At 44.1% G+C, this 16,450-nt stretch overlaps 1 protein-coding gene across 1 annotated transcript; it reads right to left on the minus strand.

The window, feature by feature from the left end:
- Positions 1 to 2,424: 2,424 nt before the first annotated feature.
- On the minus strand, positions 2,425 to 13,107 carry LOC311142615 (myotonin-protein kinase-like; the record flags this gene model as incomplete). Its single annotated transcript, XM_084178276.1, is given in 16 exon segments — positions 2,425 to 2,526; positions 2,911 to 3,050; positions 3,053 to 3,095; positions 3,892 to 3,944; positions 6,730 to 6,827; positions 7,380 to 7,549; positions 8,207 to 8,303; positions 8,441 to 8,520; positions 8,724 to 8,972; positions 9,473 to 9,670; positions 10,071 to 10,164; positions 10,566 to 10,714; positions 11,036 to 11,131; positions 12,504 to 12,587; positions 12,674 to 12,765; positions 13,083 to 13,107. Coding segments are annotated over 16 exon segments (1,770 nt in total).
- Positions 13,108 to 16,450: the final 3,343 nt, after the last annotated feature.

Consider the following 16,450-nt stretch of genomic DNA (forward strand, 5'->3'; position numbering starts at 1 on the left):
ACGAGGGATACAAAGTATATTGAAAGCAGGTGCTTCTACACAGGTGTGGTTCCTGAATTAATTAAGCAATTAACAACCTATCATGCTTAGTGTAATGTATAAAATGCTGGGAATGTAATTATTTTGTCTACCATGGCTATGCTCTCATAGGATGACAATTCCCCCAATCACAGTGCATTAGTGGTCACTGAATGGTTTGATGAGCATGAAAATGATATAAACCATCTCAGTTACCAGATTTCAACTCAGTCGAACACTTAAGGGAGATTCTGGAGTGACGCCTGAGACAGCATTTTCCACCACCATCAACAAAACACCAAATTATGGAATTTTCCGAGGAAGAATGGTGTCGCTTCCTTCCAATAGAATTCCAGACACTTGTAGAATCTATGCCAAGGTGCATTGAAGCTGTTCTGGCTCGTGGTGGCCCAACGCCCTATTATGACACTTTATTTTGTCAGTTACCTGTATATCAACACCTGTTATTCGAACGCAGTTCATTTGTCACCACAATAAATTAAGGTTTCTCGATTCAACATGTGATGATTGTTGGTAGGCTATTGGCTAATACGGACCTGGTCACATTTGATGATCATAATTCGAATTGAAATGACTTGAAACACAATTGAAAATGTTGACAACAGGAATATTTTTCATAGGAAATAGTTATCACAGCAAAAAGTGTAATAATTCCCTTCAAAATTAATATGCGTGTTTTACAATGTGTTTCATCCTTTTTCGACCACATAGGGGGGTTATAGGCTTACGTCTTACTTCATTCATGAGCCAAGAGATAGATCCACAATAAATACTTTATTAGTATAATTAATATGGTTTCCAAAAGATGGTGATTAAATATGTGCAGTAAAACTTTAAGGCATCTCAGTAATAAACTATAATACCACTTATTTTAAAGCAAATGAAGGAAAAAAGAAAATAAAAAAAAGATGACCTTTTATAGTGCCCAGTGAGTGACTGTCATGTTATTCCTCATGCACATCTAAAATATTGCTCACAAACAAAAGGCCTTGCAAGCTATGGTGAATATTTTGTAGCATACAGCAATTCCCTCACCAAAATCCGGTATTATTCTCTTGCATGCTTCACTGTCCAAAGGAACATATTAGGCCTATATGATTTAACATGGCTTACATAACAGCAAGGTGCATAGCATTTTGTCAGTATGATCTACAGCTACCACAGTATACATTTTGTGGATTTAAACCAATAGCCTTGCGATTATTAATTGGCAATACTGTACTCCTCTAACCAGAATAGCAAACTTTCGTTCATACCATTGCCTTCCTTGTGCCCCATTGCCCCCGAACATGTATTCTTAGTATACATCATCTATCCTAACACTGGTTCAAGGCTTTACGTGTGGCTTGCTGACGCAGAGCCTTCCTACAACCTACACAGCCTTGATGTAGGAAGGCTCAGCATCAGCAAGCCCTGGACCAGAGCTAAGTGTAACCTTACAATCCCAGAAAACTTTATTAAACACACGACCTCCGATCTCTCTGTCCTTAGCCTTCAGTCAACGTTTGCTTGGTATTGTACTGTAGATGTTATCTATGTATTCCAAACAGGCCCATCTAAAAGCATGTCTACATCAGAGCCTGTAGTGCAACAAATGCCTATCACATTCAACACAATCCACTCTTAGATGTATAGATACAAAGTAAACCACTAGATGGTGCTGTTAAAAAGTCATTACTGGACATTTGTACGCCATTAATATTGGGCAAAATGCACCAATAACGTCCAGGTGGGCTGGAGAGTGTGTGTTTACGGAGTGGACTGATTGTCCCCTCTGGCTCACTCAAACCAGCAATGTCTCTTTGCTGTGGTGTCTTCTTTGTTTTCTGAGCTCGCTTTTACCTCAGTACGCTCAGAGATATAAGTGCCCACAATGTGACACTCAGACAGCAACAGGCATCCATTGGTAGTCCAGGAGGAGATGTCCTTCATTTAAATCTTTCTATACCTCCCCATTCATTTTAAGCTAGTGACAGTCCTTAGCTTTCCCATGGCTATCCCACTGCTCCAAGTTCCCAGTTACCCCATTCATGCCCAGCACTCTGCTCACTCTTCATTTTATACATGGGACAAGTGCAATGAGTATAGCATTCGCTTTAACACCCGCCCACCATACTGGCTCAAAACTCTCTCACTCAGAGATACTGTAATAGGACTCTGTGGTGGATGCAGAGCAGCATCATGCTGATGCCCCTCTACAGTGAGTTCTGTCCACTTCACGTTAAGCCCATTTCATCCCCAGCCTTCATCCCTCCAGCCATGTGGTGCTCCTGTCCTGTTAGCCGAGGGGGTGTTTGGGGGAAGGGAGCAGCTGTAGCGTAGGGGGTGACACATCTGGGTCGCCCCTCGATCCCAAGAGGGGGGAGGGGGGGGGGGGGGGGGGGGTCAGGAGATCTCAGTACAGCAGTGTCTGTCCCAGGCTTGGAGCTCTCCCCCCACCGCACACACCAACAAGTAGGACTCACTTCTCTCCTGTGGCCAGCGCACCTGAGAGAGAGGGTGAGAGGGAGGGAGGGAGGGAGGGAGAGGGTGAGAAGAAGATAGAGGAGGAGAGAGAGAGAGAGGAGAGGGAGGGAGGGAGACAGAGAGAGAGCATAAAGGGGGAGAGGTGGAGAAAGAAACATGGAGCCATTGTGGGAAGGAGGGGGAGAGAGCGCAACAGTGTAAAGAGGGAGAGATGCAGTCATATAGTCATTTTATCATCAAGTATATGGGTATGGCAAATGGCAAATGGCACCCTATTCTCTATATAGTGCACTACTTTTGACCAGACCCTATTGTCCCTGGTCAAAAGTAGTGCACTAAATAGGGAATAGGGTATAATTTGGGACGAAGGCATAATTTCCGGTCCCCATGTTTTAAATCTCCTACCCTGTGAAACAGCAGCAGGTGGCGGTGGAGAGGGATCACCAGCGGGTAGTGACAGGCAGGGGGCGAACTCTTCCCCTGAAACACACTCATAGTCAGGAACTGAACAGGATTGCAGGCCAGGGTACAGATGCAGTCTTTTATGTGTGCGAGTCACAGCACAGCACAGCACAGCATGCCGCACTTGCCTGGGTCAAAATCCGTGAGAGAAAGGCAGACACAAAATAAATTCATTGACCCTGGAGATGAGGAGGACTCGTTATTTCAAATGAATGCAGTCAAATATATCTCCCCAGGCGAGTGTGGCATGCTGTGCTGTGACTTGCCCAAAAAAGACTGCATCTGTAACGCTTTATTTGGATAGTACAGTTATCCACTAACTCTCGCCCTACCCCTAACACTAGTTGTAGATCAGCAAGGCGTATAGACCAGCAAGTTGTAAACCATCTATAGAGGACTATCCAAATAAAGTGGGACACATTGCAGGAGCATAAATATGGGTTGGGTGTGAGTGGGGTAAGGGCTTGCTACCTCTATATCCCCATGGAAATGTACACACATTCTCTTTATATACCCCAAATAAGGCCAATGTTAGTTGCTAAAACAAGATGTTTCCAAACTGACCGAGCAGACAGCCAAACAGGTTGTTTGTTTGCCCTCAGAATGTTTTTGATCGTCTTAGAAAGAGAGAAAGAGAGAGACAGAGAGTAAGAGAGAGAGAGAGAGAGAGAGAGACGTTGAGAGAGAGAGACGGAGAGAGAGGGAGACGGAGAGAGAGAGAGACGGAGAGAGAGAGAGAGAAAGAGAGTAAGAGAGAGAGAGAGAGAGAGAGAGAGAGAGGGAGTGAGAGAGAGAGAGAGAGAGGGAGTGAGAGAGAGAGAGAGAGAGAGAGAGAGAGAGAGAGAGAGAGAGAGAGAGAGAGAGAGAGAGAGAGAGAGAGAGAGAGAGAGAGAGAGAGAGAGAGAGAGAGAGAGGAAGTCTTACATCGTCCAGACAGTGGGCAGGCAGAGAAAGAGACGAAGGGCAGACACGCAGTTCTGTGATTGGAGAAGAGAGAGGTACATTACAACAGCCCAAAGCTGGGTTTCCCAAAAGCATCGTAGCACTAAGATCTTCTTAATTCCATTGAAACTAAATGGACGAAAGACGATCATAGTGCGACAATGCTTTTGGGAAACCCAGCCCAAGAGAGCAGGGGCCTGTTCAGGAGGGTGAAAAGTTACAGGAATGTTCAGATATAAATATATTGTGTAGAACAGATATGGTTGTCTGTCACCCAGAATTGGGGAACAGCTCTATCGTGTCAGCCCAGCTAGCACATAACATTCTGAGAACCATACTGTATGTTTCTTAGAGTTTGGTGAGAGTGTGGTTGTCCTATGGTTATTTTGCAGACAACCTTCCCACAACATTCTGGGAATGGTGCAGGATACCCCGCTAGCACATAACGTTCTGAGAACCATATGTTTCTTAGGTGGGAATTTCAGTACTTCAGCATAACAATTTCTACAGGTTTCCTCAAGGTTCTATTTAAAGTAATGTTCTCAGAACATTAAGAAAACTTTCCATAAGAACCACAAGAAAACATTAGTAACGTTCAAAGAAAGTTCTAAGAATGTTATTTAAAAACAAATACATTCCACTCTCAGCATCAACAAAACTCTATCTATCCTCTATCTTGTTAAGTATGCTCAGGTGTGTTGGCTACGCCCACTAATTGGCCACACCTGATCTTGATGAGTGCTTGTTTGAATAGACTTAAATGAACAGCTTGGTATAAGTACAAAAAACATGGCATGCTAGCTCCATCCTGGTGGCGCAGTAGACTAATTCCATGGATAGAGAACAAGAAGATCATAGGTTCAAATTTCACTAATGCCAAGCCACAATGAAAATAAATGTGTTTGCATGATTAATGCCTTAGTACACATGGAAATTAATTTGCTATCTGTGCTTGGAGTTCAAAACAGTTAACCCAAACAGTGTTATTTAAAGTCTTCCCAAGTGGCGCAGCAGTCTAAGGTGTCATTACAGACCCGGGTTCGATCCCAGGCTGTGTTGCGACCGGGAGACCCATGAGGCGGCGCACAATTGGCCAGCATCGTCTGGGTTAGGTGAGGGTTTGGCCAGCCAGGATGTCTTTGTCCCATCGCGCTCTAGCGACTCCTCGTGGCGGGCTGTGCGCATGCATGCTGATTTCAGTCGCCAGTTTCCTCCGACACATTGGTGCGGCTGGCTTCCGGGTTAAGTGAGCAGTGTGTCAAGAAGCAATGCGGCTTGGCAGGGTTGTGTTTCGGAGAACGCATGGCTCTCGACCTTCACCTCTCCCGAGTCCATACGTTAGTTGCAGCGATGGGACAAGACTGTAACTACCAATTGGATATCATTAAAAAGTAATTTAAAAAAAAAAAAAAAGTCTTATTGAAGCATGTTCTCAGAATGTTATTTAATTATCTTCAAATAATGTATAATTTCCGTTCTCAGAACGTTAATAAAACCTCCCAGAAAAACTTTCAGGGAACCATAGTAAAACGTTCTCAGAACCTCCCTGCAACCCAAAAATGTACATTCCCAGAACAGGCAAAATTTTCACTTCCGTTCTCTGAATGCTTAAAAAACATTCAGTTTTACCAGTCAGGAAACATATGGCTTCGTTCCCAGAACCAATGGGAAACCAAAAACGTAAGTTCCCACAACTTCCAAGTAGCCAAATGTGCTAGCTGGGAGCTCTATTCCTCATGACATTTCTATCTGCAACATTCCACAATGTTTAGCTACTGAACGTGGCCCAGGACTGAGTAGCTGCACTGTTGCAGGTGACTGTTTTGGGTGGGTGCACTGCTGACGAGCTAGCTGTGAAAGTCACAACAACAACAAAAACAAAAACAATTTCAGCAGGAGTGATTGCGTGAGTGAATGGGTGTGTGGAAGTGAGAGAGAGAGAGAATGTGATGAAAATGGAGTGATTGGAAAGGGCGTGAGGCATTGCCAGTATTTCTTGGAAACCTTTTAAAGGTACAGTACGTAGATATGTTTATTATTTCATTAACAATGTTGTTTCCCCTGTAAACAAGCTAGCCGGTCCTGTTTATCTGCTTGTCAACAGCACCTGTCCTCTGGTGCATTCTGGGAGTTGGAATCCTCTAAGGGACTGACTGCATCCATTCCTCCATCCAGACATCCATCCATTAAAAACCTATCCTGAAGGAGACCCCTAACACTGCATCTTTAAAAGGGTCATTACGCTGTATTGATTTATAGCGAGGGAGGGCCAACGGCTGCATACCAGGCCTATTCTTAGAGGGGATATTTATCGTTCTGACCAAGGGCTCCAACATAAGCAGATGCTGCTCGGTGCTCCTGCTATGCAACACTATTTTTTCACAGTATGTGGCTCATATGGTCTGGAAATCCTACCATCTCACATTTGTGTTGTTAGACACTGTTGCCTGTGAAGAGATGCTATAGCACTTATAGATGTCTATAGGATGAGGTAATGCTGCTACACAATTCCAGGGTTGTGTTCATAAGGCATCAAATGTATGAAAATGGAGTGAAAAAGGGAGGGACTAGCTGGATTTTTCCAATAAGAAAAGCTCATTTTAGTTTTCCGTTGCAAAACTGTTTTTAAAGTTTTCAATTGTGTGCCTTAATGAACACAACCCAACCTTCTCTTACTGAACTTGATGAGAGAGGCCACAGGTCAAAAGTTCAAAACGGATGGAAAAGAAACCCAAGGAAGGATGATCGAACAGGCAATGATTCATGTATGAGGTTTTTTTTGAAGAGGAGATGAGGAGGGATGAGTGCTGGGTCCCTTGCCTGTCTCCTTGGGGGACTTCAGGCCCTGGATCTCCCCCCTCAGTCTCTCCATCTCTTTCTCCAGCTCTCCGTTCCTCTTCTCTGCCTCCTGCAGCCGCCTACGTAGATGATTGGATTGATTGGTCAGCTTTGAATACAAGGGCTCTGGTATTGGCTATGAATACTCACCTAAATATCAAATGGCATCATTACATTATAGCTAGTATTAGCTACCTATAATATACATGTATGTACAGTACCTAGAAGTCAGAGCTACCCATATGTCTGCTGAGTCTGTCAAGTATGAAAGGGAAAGGTGAGGGAGACCCATTTTTAGCAGTAAAGGAATACTGCAATAAAAGCATAGGCATCCACCTGTGTGTGCCTAACAATGTTTGTACCATGTTTGTGCTGCTGCCATGTTGTGCTGCTGCCACGTTGTGTTGTTGTCTTAGGTCTCTCTTGATGTATTGTTGTGGTGTCTCTCTTGTCGTGATGTGTTTTGTCCTACTTTTTATTTTTTTTATCCCAACCCGCATCCTCGCAGGAGGCCTTTTGCCTCTTGGTAGGCCGTCATAAATGTTTAAAAAAAGTTACCAAAAAATATACATTCTGTGTCTGTCTGTCTGTCTGTCTGTCTGTCTGTCTGTCTCACTCAGGAGTGATCTAACCTGTGCAGATCCTCATCAAGTACTGAATTCTGGTCCTTCTCCTCCTCTTCCTCCTCTGTCGTTGTGTGAGTGGACTCTGCAGTACCCTGCTCCAATGCTAGGGGGAGCTCAAGCAGGGCAGGCAGGTTGTCAGGCGTTGTCAGGACATCTCTGAGCTTCCACATCTGACTCTGAAAGCCCACACCACCCCCTTCAGTGTTAGACATACACGGTCTGATAAAGGTAAACATAGTGTAGCCCTCAGCGTCAGTGGAGGCTGCTGAGGGGAGAACGGCTCATAATAATGGCTGGAACAGAGCCAATGGAATGGCATCAAACACATCAATAAACCATGTGTTTGATGTAGTTGATACCATTCCACCTATTCCGCTCCAGCCATTACCACGAGCCATCCTCCCCAATTAAGGTGCCACCAACCTCCTGTGCTCAGCATAACCTGATCTAGCAGCCGTTATTATTTATTGCATGCCTAACTGTTTGACACATGCCACAAAACACATTCAAGATGCAGCTAGCTCAGGAAGCGCTAAGCATTTTTGTCACAGCTGACTGACACACGAGATGAGGAAAGCAGTTAGCATTCCTGCATAAACAAATGGAAACATATGTGTAACAGAGTGGGAGTCCCAACCTACAGCTAACTGTAAGTCGCTCTGGATAAGAGCGTCTGCTAAATGACTAAAATGTAAAATGTAAACTAGCTAGCGGTTCCACATCGGTTACCCGACTACTCAAATTGTCCTTAGTAGCCAATCTAGCAGTTAGCATTCTAGTCTTGATTGTTAAAACTTAACTCAGCTAGTTGTTAGTGTGGATAGTCAACCTACCAGCTTATCCTGGAAATTGAAGCTTGGCAACCCATGGTGTCGCTGGTGGTCAATCTCCATCATGATGTCACGACTGCGATCCAAGGCACCTGTCTGTCTGTAAGAGATACAAAAAAAGACAAAAATAGAACAAAATACAAAAAAAACATTAAAACTGTTTTGACATAGTTTTGTATGATACCCCATTAATTTAGGGTACTTTGATACTGAGACAGTATATGATATGAATGTGACCTTGTAGCTGTGTAGGAGTAGCCAACGAAAGCCAGGTGAACTCCGATAGGGGCCTTGTCCATAACATCACTCAGTGTTTCCTGTTGGACAAAAGACAGCATTACAACTAGAGTGCATTATATGCATCTCAGGTATATGTTATCTGCTATATTTGCTTTTCAGGCTTGCTTCTGGAGCCATGTAATATTTTATGGAGTCCCTCAAGGCTCTATATTAGACTCCTTTACATTTGAATGGATTGTATATAGATTGTAGATTGTATATTGGCTTTTCGGATTAATACCATTTCACTGAGGCAGTCGTCCAACACGTCAAAGTTGGAGGTGTCAGTGGCGTTGGAGACTTCAGGTTGGAAGGGTGCTGGAAGTTCATGCAGGGAGCCCCAGTCTAGTCCACAGAAGAAGGGGTGGGCCCTAAAGTCCCCAGAACCCCTGGCTCCCATACGATCCTCCCTCTCGCAGATCAGCCCCATGATGAGGGAACGGGCCTCATCTGAAACCTCGGGGCCAGACGGGGGGAACTCAAAGTGCTCCTGGGGGGACAAAATGGTTGGTTCCTCTTAGTTCTTCAGAGTTCTTTAGGTGTGAGCCCAATATATACCTCTTTGCACTCCTTGCAGATGTATAAGAAAATGGTCACAAAGATCACTATGGACCAATCCCAAATTGACCCCTAAACCCTATGACCTATGCACTTGCAGAGATCTGATTGGTTTTGACAGGTGTAAGCAATTTTGTAATAGCTCTACCTTGCCCTCTGATAGGTAGACGATAGGTGGAAGCTAGGTGGAAGTTTCACCATATTGCTTTTACTAATCTAAGATCTCCACAACTGTAGGGTTTATGGGTTGATTTGGGATTGTACCCTAGTCCCTATTGAATATTAGCTCTTGTTCAACATCCTTCCCTCCTCGTATTTCCTGACTCTTTTCACCGATATCTACAGAAACATATGGAAAATGTTCTGATGACCCTCAACATGTTCTCTTGATCAATCTGTCAAATTAGTTTCTGTCTTAAGTCACCATCGTACCTGGAAGTTCATGATCTTGGCGTAGGTCTCAGAGATGGACTCTGCGTAGAAGGGTGTGGTCCCCTGCAGCATCTCATAGGCACAGATCCCCAGGGCCCACCAGTCACACTCAGGGCCATAGCCTCCCCCTCCCTCCACCGCACGCAGGATCTCTGGGGACAGGTAGTCGGGTGTGCCCACCGCCAGGGAAGAGTGCACCTGCAAATACACAGACACATGTCAACACACACAAATGCATTTACAAAAGTAGAATTCTATCCTTGGGATGCAACATGTTCACGTTATAGAAAAGAGAAACCTGCCCTCACTGAAAGTAGTATTTAGATTTCAAATTGTAGCAGCAGAGGTCGCACACTGTCACACAATAACACACAGAGGAGTGCACCTTTGTGTAACCGAGGTGGTCTGGTGAATAAGTATAACCCTGCCTGAGACCTAAAGACTTGCGTTAGCTCCCTGAGCCTTGGCTTTAGCTTGAAGGGCTTACACAGCCTTGTGACTCACAGTAGACCCAGGTTCGATACCCAGTCTGTTACTTTTACACAACAGTATTGTGGAGTGAATTGTGAGTGTTTTGTGGCCCTTTGGGGCCTCTCACCATGCCATCCTCTTGGACCCTCAGACAGGAACCAAAGTCCCCCAGCCTGACGTGGCCCTCTGCCGTCAGCATGATGTTGTCAGGTTTGATGTCCCTGCAGAGGGGAGAGTGAAGGATGCAAATCTGACTATGCGCATTCACAGGTCTGAACATTATTCTTCCTGTTGCCAGGTCATCTATATGGGATTTCATAGCTAACGTTCCCATGGTTCTACACTGGATGGACCAAAATTAAACCATTAGATGCAGTAGATGGTCCACACTCAAAAAAGAGAGTTCTCAAGTTCTGTTAATCTTATTTATTCATCCATTCCAGAGTCAACAAACATTCTCGGAACCTCCCTTGTAGGTGCTCCAAAGTAAGGAACAGTGTTCCCCGTTTTCTTTGAAAATGTATTCCAGAAAAAAATTCTGAACATTAGGGCGGTATTCTAGGAACACCACAAATTGTTTGCTGGAGGTTGTCATGTTGCCGGGTGTCTCTGACCAACTAACCTGTGCACATAGCCCATCCTGTGGATGGAGTCGATGGCCATGACCATCTCAGCCAAGTAGAACTGGGCCATGTCCTCAGCGATACGGTCGCCAAACTTACTGAGCAGGGTCAACAGGTCACCACCCACGTAGTAGTCCATCACCAGGTACTGAGAGAGCGAGAGTGAGACAGAGTGAGAGCGAGAGAGATAGAGAGAGTGAGAGCGAGAGAGATAGAGAGAGAGAGAGAGAGAGAGAGAGAGAGAGAGAGAGAGAGAGAGAGAGAGAGAGAGAGAGAGAGAATGTAAAAGGAGGGAGATGGTGGCAGTGAAGAAGACAACATGAAGAGAAAGAGAGATGAAATGTATTACCCCATGGTGTATTTCGAGGGAAAGAAACTGAGGGATGTGACTGAATCACTCCAGGTAGACTGCAGTCAGATGTGAAGGCCGAAATTACCCTGATATTGGCGATTTGTCACTGATACCCACCAGGTAATTGTCGTCCTGGAAGGCATAGTGCAGCTCTGTGATCCACCGTCGATCACCCTTCAGCAGAACCTCTCTCTCCTCCTGGTAACAAGCTGTCTACAGGACACACACAGACACACAGAGATGCAACACAGAGAGACAGATGGCCTCACATTCCAGCTAGCACATTTGGTTCCTTGGAAGTTGTGGGAAAGTACGTTTTTGGTTTCCCATTGGTTCTGGGAATGAAGCCATACGTTTCCTGACCGGTAAAACGGAACGTTCTGAGAACGGAAGTGAACATTTCACCTGTTCTGGGTACGTTCATTTTTTGGTTGCTGGGAGGTTCTGAGAACGTTTTACTATGGTTCCCTGAACGTTTTCCTGGGAGGTTTTATTAATGTTCTGAGAACAGAAATTATAGGTTATTTGAAGGTAATTAAATAACGTTCTGAGAACATGTTTCAATAAGATTTTTAATAACACTGTTTGGGTTAACTGTTTTGAACTCCAGCCATAGATTGCAAATTAATTTCCATGTGTCCTAAGGTAGTGTTTCCCAAACCTGGTCCTCAGCATCCCCAAGAGTACACAGTTTCGTTGTAGCCCTTGACAAACACACCTCAGGGAACAATTTGAGAACAGTACTTTAAATAGAACTATAAGGAAACCTGTAGGAAACGTTACGCTAAAGTACTGAAATTCCCACAGAAGAACGTTGTTTCTTAACGTTCTCTGAACTATTTGAGAACATTCCCAATGTCAAACCAGTTGGAGAACGTTCCGAGAACATTACTAAAAATGTAATTAAATGTAACCATGTTTGAACTTCTAGGAAACGTTCTGTTAATGTAATGAAACACCAAGAAAATAAAGTTATTTTGTAAATGTCCTTAAATTTGCTGAGAATGTTCCAAAGCCAAGCAACTATCCTGTACCATTTCCAAAAAGTTGTGGGAAGGGTGTATTGCAAAATAACCATAGGACAACATTCCCAGAACGTTATGTGCTAGCTGCGATGTTGTTTTACAGTAGAAGCAAGAAGCAATAAAGAAGTCGGTTCTAATACAAAATGTATCCGTTGTTATGTGAATAGTAAAACCCACTAAGGACAGATGTTATTTTTTATAAAAGCGTCTGCTAAATGGCATATTAATTTTAATGTCTAGTTTTGAATTACATTTGATTGAGTTGTCAACTAACGCGAATTCTACATGAAAACAAGAAACATTTTAACCATGTCATTGGATTTAGGTTAAAAATAATAAAATAATAAAATATTGTCACATACACCAGATAAGTGCAGTGAAATGTGTTGTTTTACAGGGTCAACCATAGGTTAAAATTCCTTTATGTTGCAAATCCAGTCAGTTTTCCATGTTGATTCAACGTCATCACACGTATTATTTTGTAGTTGAAATGACGTGGAAACAACGTTGATTCAACCAGTTTGTGCCCAGTGGGAAAGTTCCTGTGTGTGTGTGTTTACCTCTCCTCGCTTCAGCATGTCCCACTTATTCATAATCTTCAGGGCGTACACTTGCTGTGTGCTACGCATCCTCGCCACAGCCACCTATAAATACAGCAACACACACGTCACCACGGAGATAAGATTAAATTGTCCAAAGTGCACCTTGACTTTCGGCAGTGTCCTCTCACCTCACTGAAGGTCCCTCGACCAATCACCTTCAAGATGTGGAAGTCATCCCTCTTGATGCGCGTCTTCTTCACCTGCCTCACCAGGGGCTCCGCTGTGATTGGAGGAGAGAGGACAGAGATGCTGTTGATTTGACGAGAAAATACGAAGTTTTGATTGGACGAGAAAGGAAAGAGGGTGTTTGAAAATAAATGAATGCTAACCAGGGTCAACCTTTGTATGGAGAATATATTTTATACACACACGTCCTCCAAAAGCCCGGAGTAAGGACTTAAGCTAGACACTGTGTTTGTTTATGTATATGGCCATCATCACACACACAAACATACACTCACACACACACACACACACACACACACACACACACACACACACACACACACACACACACACACACACACACACACACACTGTGAACAAGACGACCTCCGGGCATCCTGGCAAAAGCCGTCTGTTTCCTTTTACTTTTCAAACAAACACTTCCAAGTGTCATGGGTCACCAGCCTCCCATGAAATAGAACCCAGAAACAGCTAACACACACGTATGTTTGTGTGTGGTTGGAGAGACTGTGGCTCAGATGGTAGAGCATGAAGCATGAAGTTTGAAATGCCAGAATTGTGGGTTCAATTCCTGCTAGACCACCATGCTAAAAATGTATCCTCATATGATGGTAACAAGCAGCCAGTTCCCCTTTAAGACACTGGTGGTCTGAAATAGTCTAAGAGTGTGTCTAAGAATAGCTGCCACCATTTAATACTTTTTTAAGGCAAGTTTTCCAGCCCCTTCATTTTCTTTTTTTCTCCACTCCCCTGTCCTGTGGGGAGGAATGCGAGCGAGACCAAGGGGGGTGGGGGGAGAGAGAGAAGCTTCCAGATCCACTCAGCCTTTCAGGCATCTTGTAGAAACAACCGAGTCCTTTGGCTTCCTTGAATGGGTCCCAAATGGCACCCTATTCCATATATAGTGCCCATAGGGCTCTGGTCAAAAGTAGTGCACTATGTAGGGAATAGGGTGCCATTTGGGACGCAGCCATAAACTTCCTTTATAGACTTTTAGAATGGAGCGATGTGCTCGTGCACAGGTGCTGTTATGACTGGCATGTGACTGTAGATTTGGGGAATCTGTCTAGGGTTCTCATCAGGACCAATACCAACAATGTGGACAGCCAATATTGACGCTGTACAAAACCATAATCTCTTTAGCTCATATCAATGCTTTGGAACACGCTAGAATAGTGGATCCCAAATCGTTGCATGCTGTGACCCATCTAAAACTGTTTTCATTGGACCCTCAACACATTTCTTGCGACCCTCCAGATGAATAAGGCAATTTCTGCAACCCAGCCATCAGACCTGGCATGTGCTTTAGCCAGCCTAGAGTACCAGATTGGTGGTGTTTGCACATTTGGGACTATTGTATTGGTTCCATTGTGCCAGGCAAGCTCAATCAATCACAGTGTAGGAACCCACCAGCCTCTCTCTACATGTCAGAGAATGGCTCCGGGGGTGAAGTTTCTCACACACACACACACACACACACACACACACACACACACACACACACACACACACACACACACACACACACACACACACACACACATACACACACACACACACACACACACACACACACACACACAGACACACACACACACACACACACACACACACACACACACACACACACACACACACACACACACACACAACACACACACACACACCACACCACACCACACCACACACACCACACCACACCACACCACACCACACCACACCACACCACACCACACCCACCACACCACACCCACTGGTTGACAGAGAACAGGGCCTGATGGAAAGTATGGTGAGGTGTGTGTGTGTGTGTGGGGGGGGGGGGGGACGGACGTTGAGAGTCTTTCCTCTCCTCTGCTTGCCCGCCTGTGTTGTTTACCCCAGTCCTTTAATGATGGAACAGTGCCAACCAGCCCAACCAGCACACAGCCTCATAAATGGACATGTCTTTCCTCCAGGGAGATGGAAAGAGACAGAGAGAGGAAAGAGAGAGACAGAGGAGGGGGTGGGGGTCATGCCTATTGCTATAGGTAGAGGAACTGACTTGTCAAGGTTGGGTCACATCAGGTAAACCCTCCAGTCAAGGTGGGTCACATCAGGTAAACCCTCCAGTCAAGGTTGGGTCACATCAGGTAAACCCTCCAGTCAAGGTTGGGTCACATCAGGTAAACCCTCCAGTCAAGGTTGGGTCACATCAGGTAAACCCTCCAGTCAAGGTTGGGTCACATCAGGTAAACCCTCCAGTCAAGGTTGGGTCACATCAGGTAAACCCTCCAGTCAAGGTTGGGTCACATCAGGCAAACCCTCCAGTCAAGGTTGGGTCACATCAGGTAAACCCTCCAGTCAAGGTTGGGTCATGTCAGGTAAACCCTCCAGAGTCTGGAGTGACAGATGGGTAAGTTAGGTGACTTTTTTACAGCATCCACACAGCATCCTTTTACTTTTGCAGCATCAATGCACCCCCTCCTCTATTTGGCACCATATAACACAGATCCAGATTGTTGGGGGATGGTATAATAATGCAAGAATAATAATGCAAATACCAATATCATACAGAGGATGAGGAACTATCCCAGGTTGAATACTCGTAGCTCCTCTGTAGCTGCTGACACATGGTCTTTCCATGATATCCCACTGGGCACAGACATCAGTTCAACATCTATTTTTGATTTACATTTGGTTGAGTTGTCAACTAACTTGAATTCAACGTGAAATCAACCAAAAATGTCACAATTTAGATAAAAAGTTGGGTGAAAGAAATATGAAATTCCCTTACGTTTAATTTTTGCAAATCCAATCAGTTTTCCACGTTGATTCAACGTCGTCACATATACACTACCGTTCAAAAGTTTGGGGTCACTTAGAAATGTCCTTGTTTTCGAAAGAAAAGCAATTTTCTTGTCCATTAAAATAACATCAAATTGATCAGAAATACAGTGTAGACATTGTTAATGTTGTAAATGGTTTCAGAAGAAAGTTCTTTGTTTCTGGCCATTTTGAGCCTGTAATCGAACCCACAATTGCTGATGCTCAAGATACTCAACTAGTCTCAAGAAGGCCAGTTTTATTGCTTCTTTAATCAGCACAACAGTTTTCAGCTGTGTTAACATAATTGCAAAATAGTTTTCTAATGATCAATTACCTTTTAAAATGATAAACTTGGATTAGCAAACACAACATGCCATTGGAACACAGGACTGATGGTTGCTGATAATGGGCCTCTGTATGCCTATGTAGATATTCCATAAAAATCAACCGTTTCCAGCTACAATAGCCATTTACAACATTAACAATGTCTACACTGTATTTCTGATCAATTTGATGTTATTTTAACAAGAAAATGTCTAAGTGACCCCAAACTTTTTAACGGTAATGTATATATATATTAAAATGACGTCGAAACAAAGTTGATTCAGCCAGTCTTTTCCCAGTGGGATATCATGTTACATGATTCATGTAATACATTTGTGGGCAACCATGACGTTGCATCCTCAAAGAGGGAGAAATTATGTTATGTGTTTTCCTCTCGTTACTTGCAGTCTATACACTGATAGGTCAAAAGGAGAATTAGACTCTAATAAGACATAAAACCCAGACTTAGACACGCATCGCTCTAGTCCTCTTGAACTACGTGCCAACAGGACCGGACACTTGTTTTTTTGGGGCGAAAAAGTCTGAATGTGGAAAAGGAGATTATTGGAGCCACAGCTTGTTCCTGTGCA

Source organism: Coregonus lavaretus (assembly GCF_964263955.1).
Source record: "Coregonus lavaretus genome assembly, chromosome: 15".
Taxonomy (NCBI): domain Eukaryota; kingdom Metazoa; phylum Chordata; class Actinopteri; order Salmoniformes; family Salmonidae; genus Coregonus; species Coregonus lavaretus.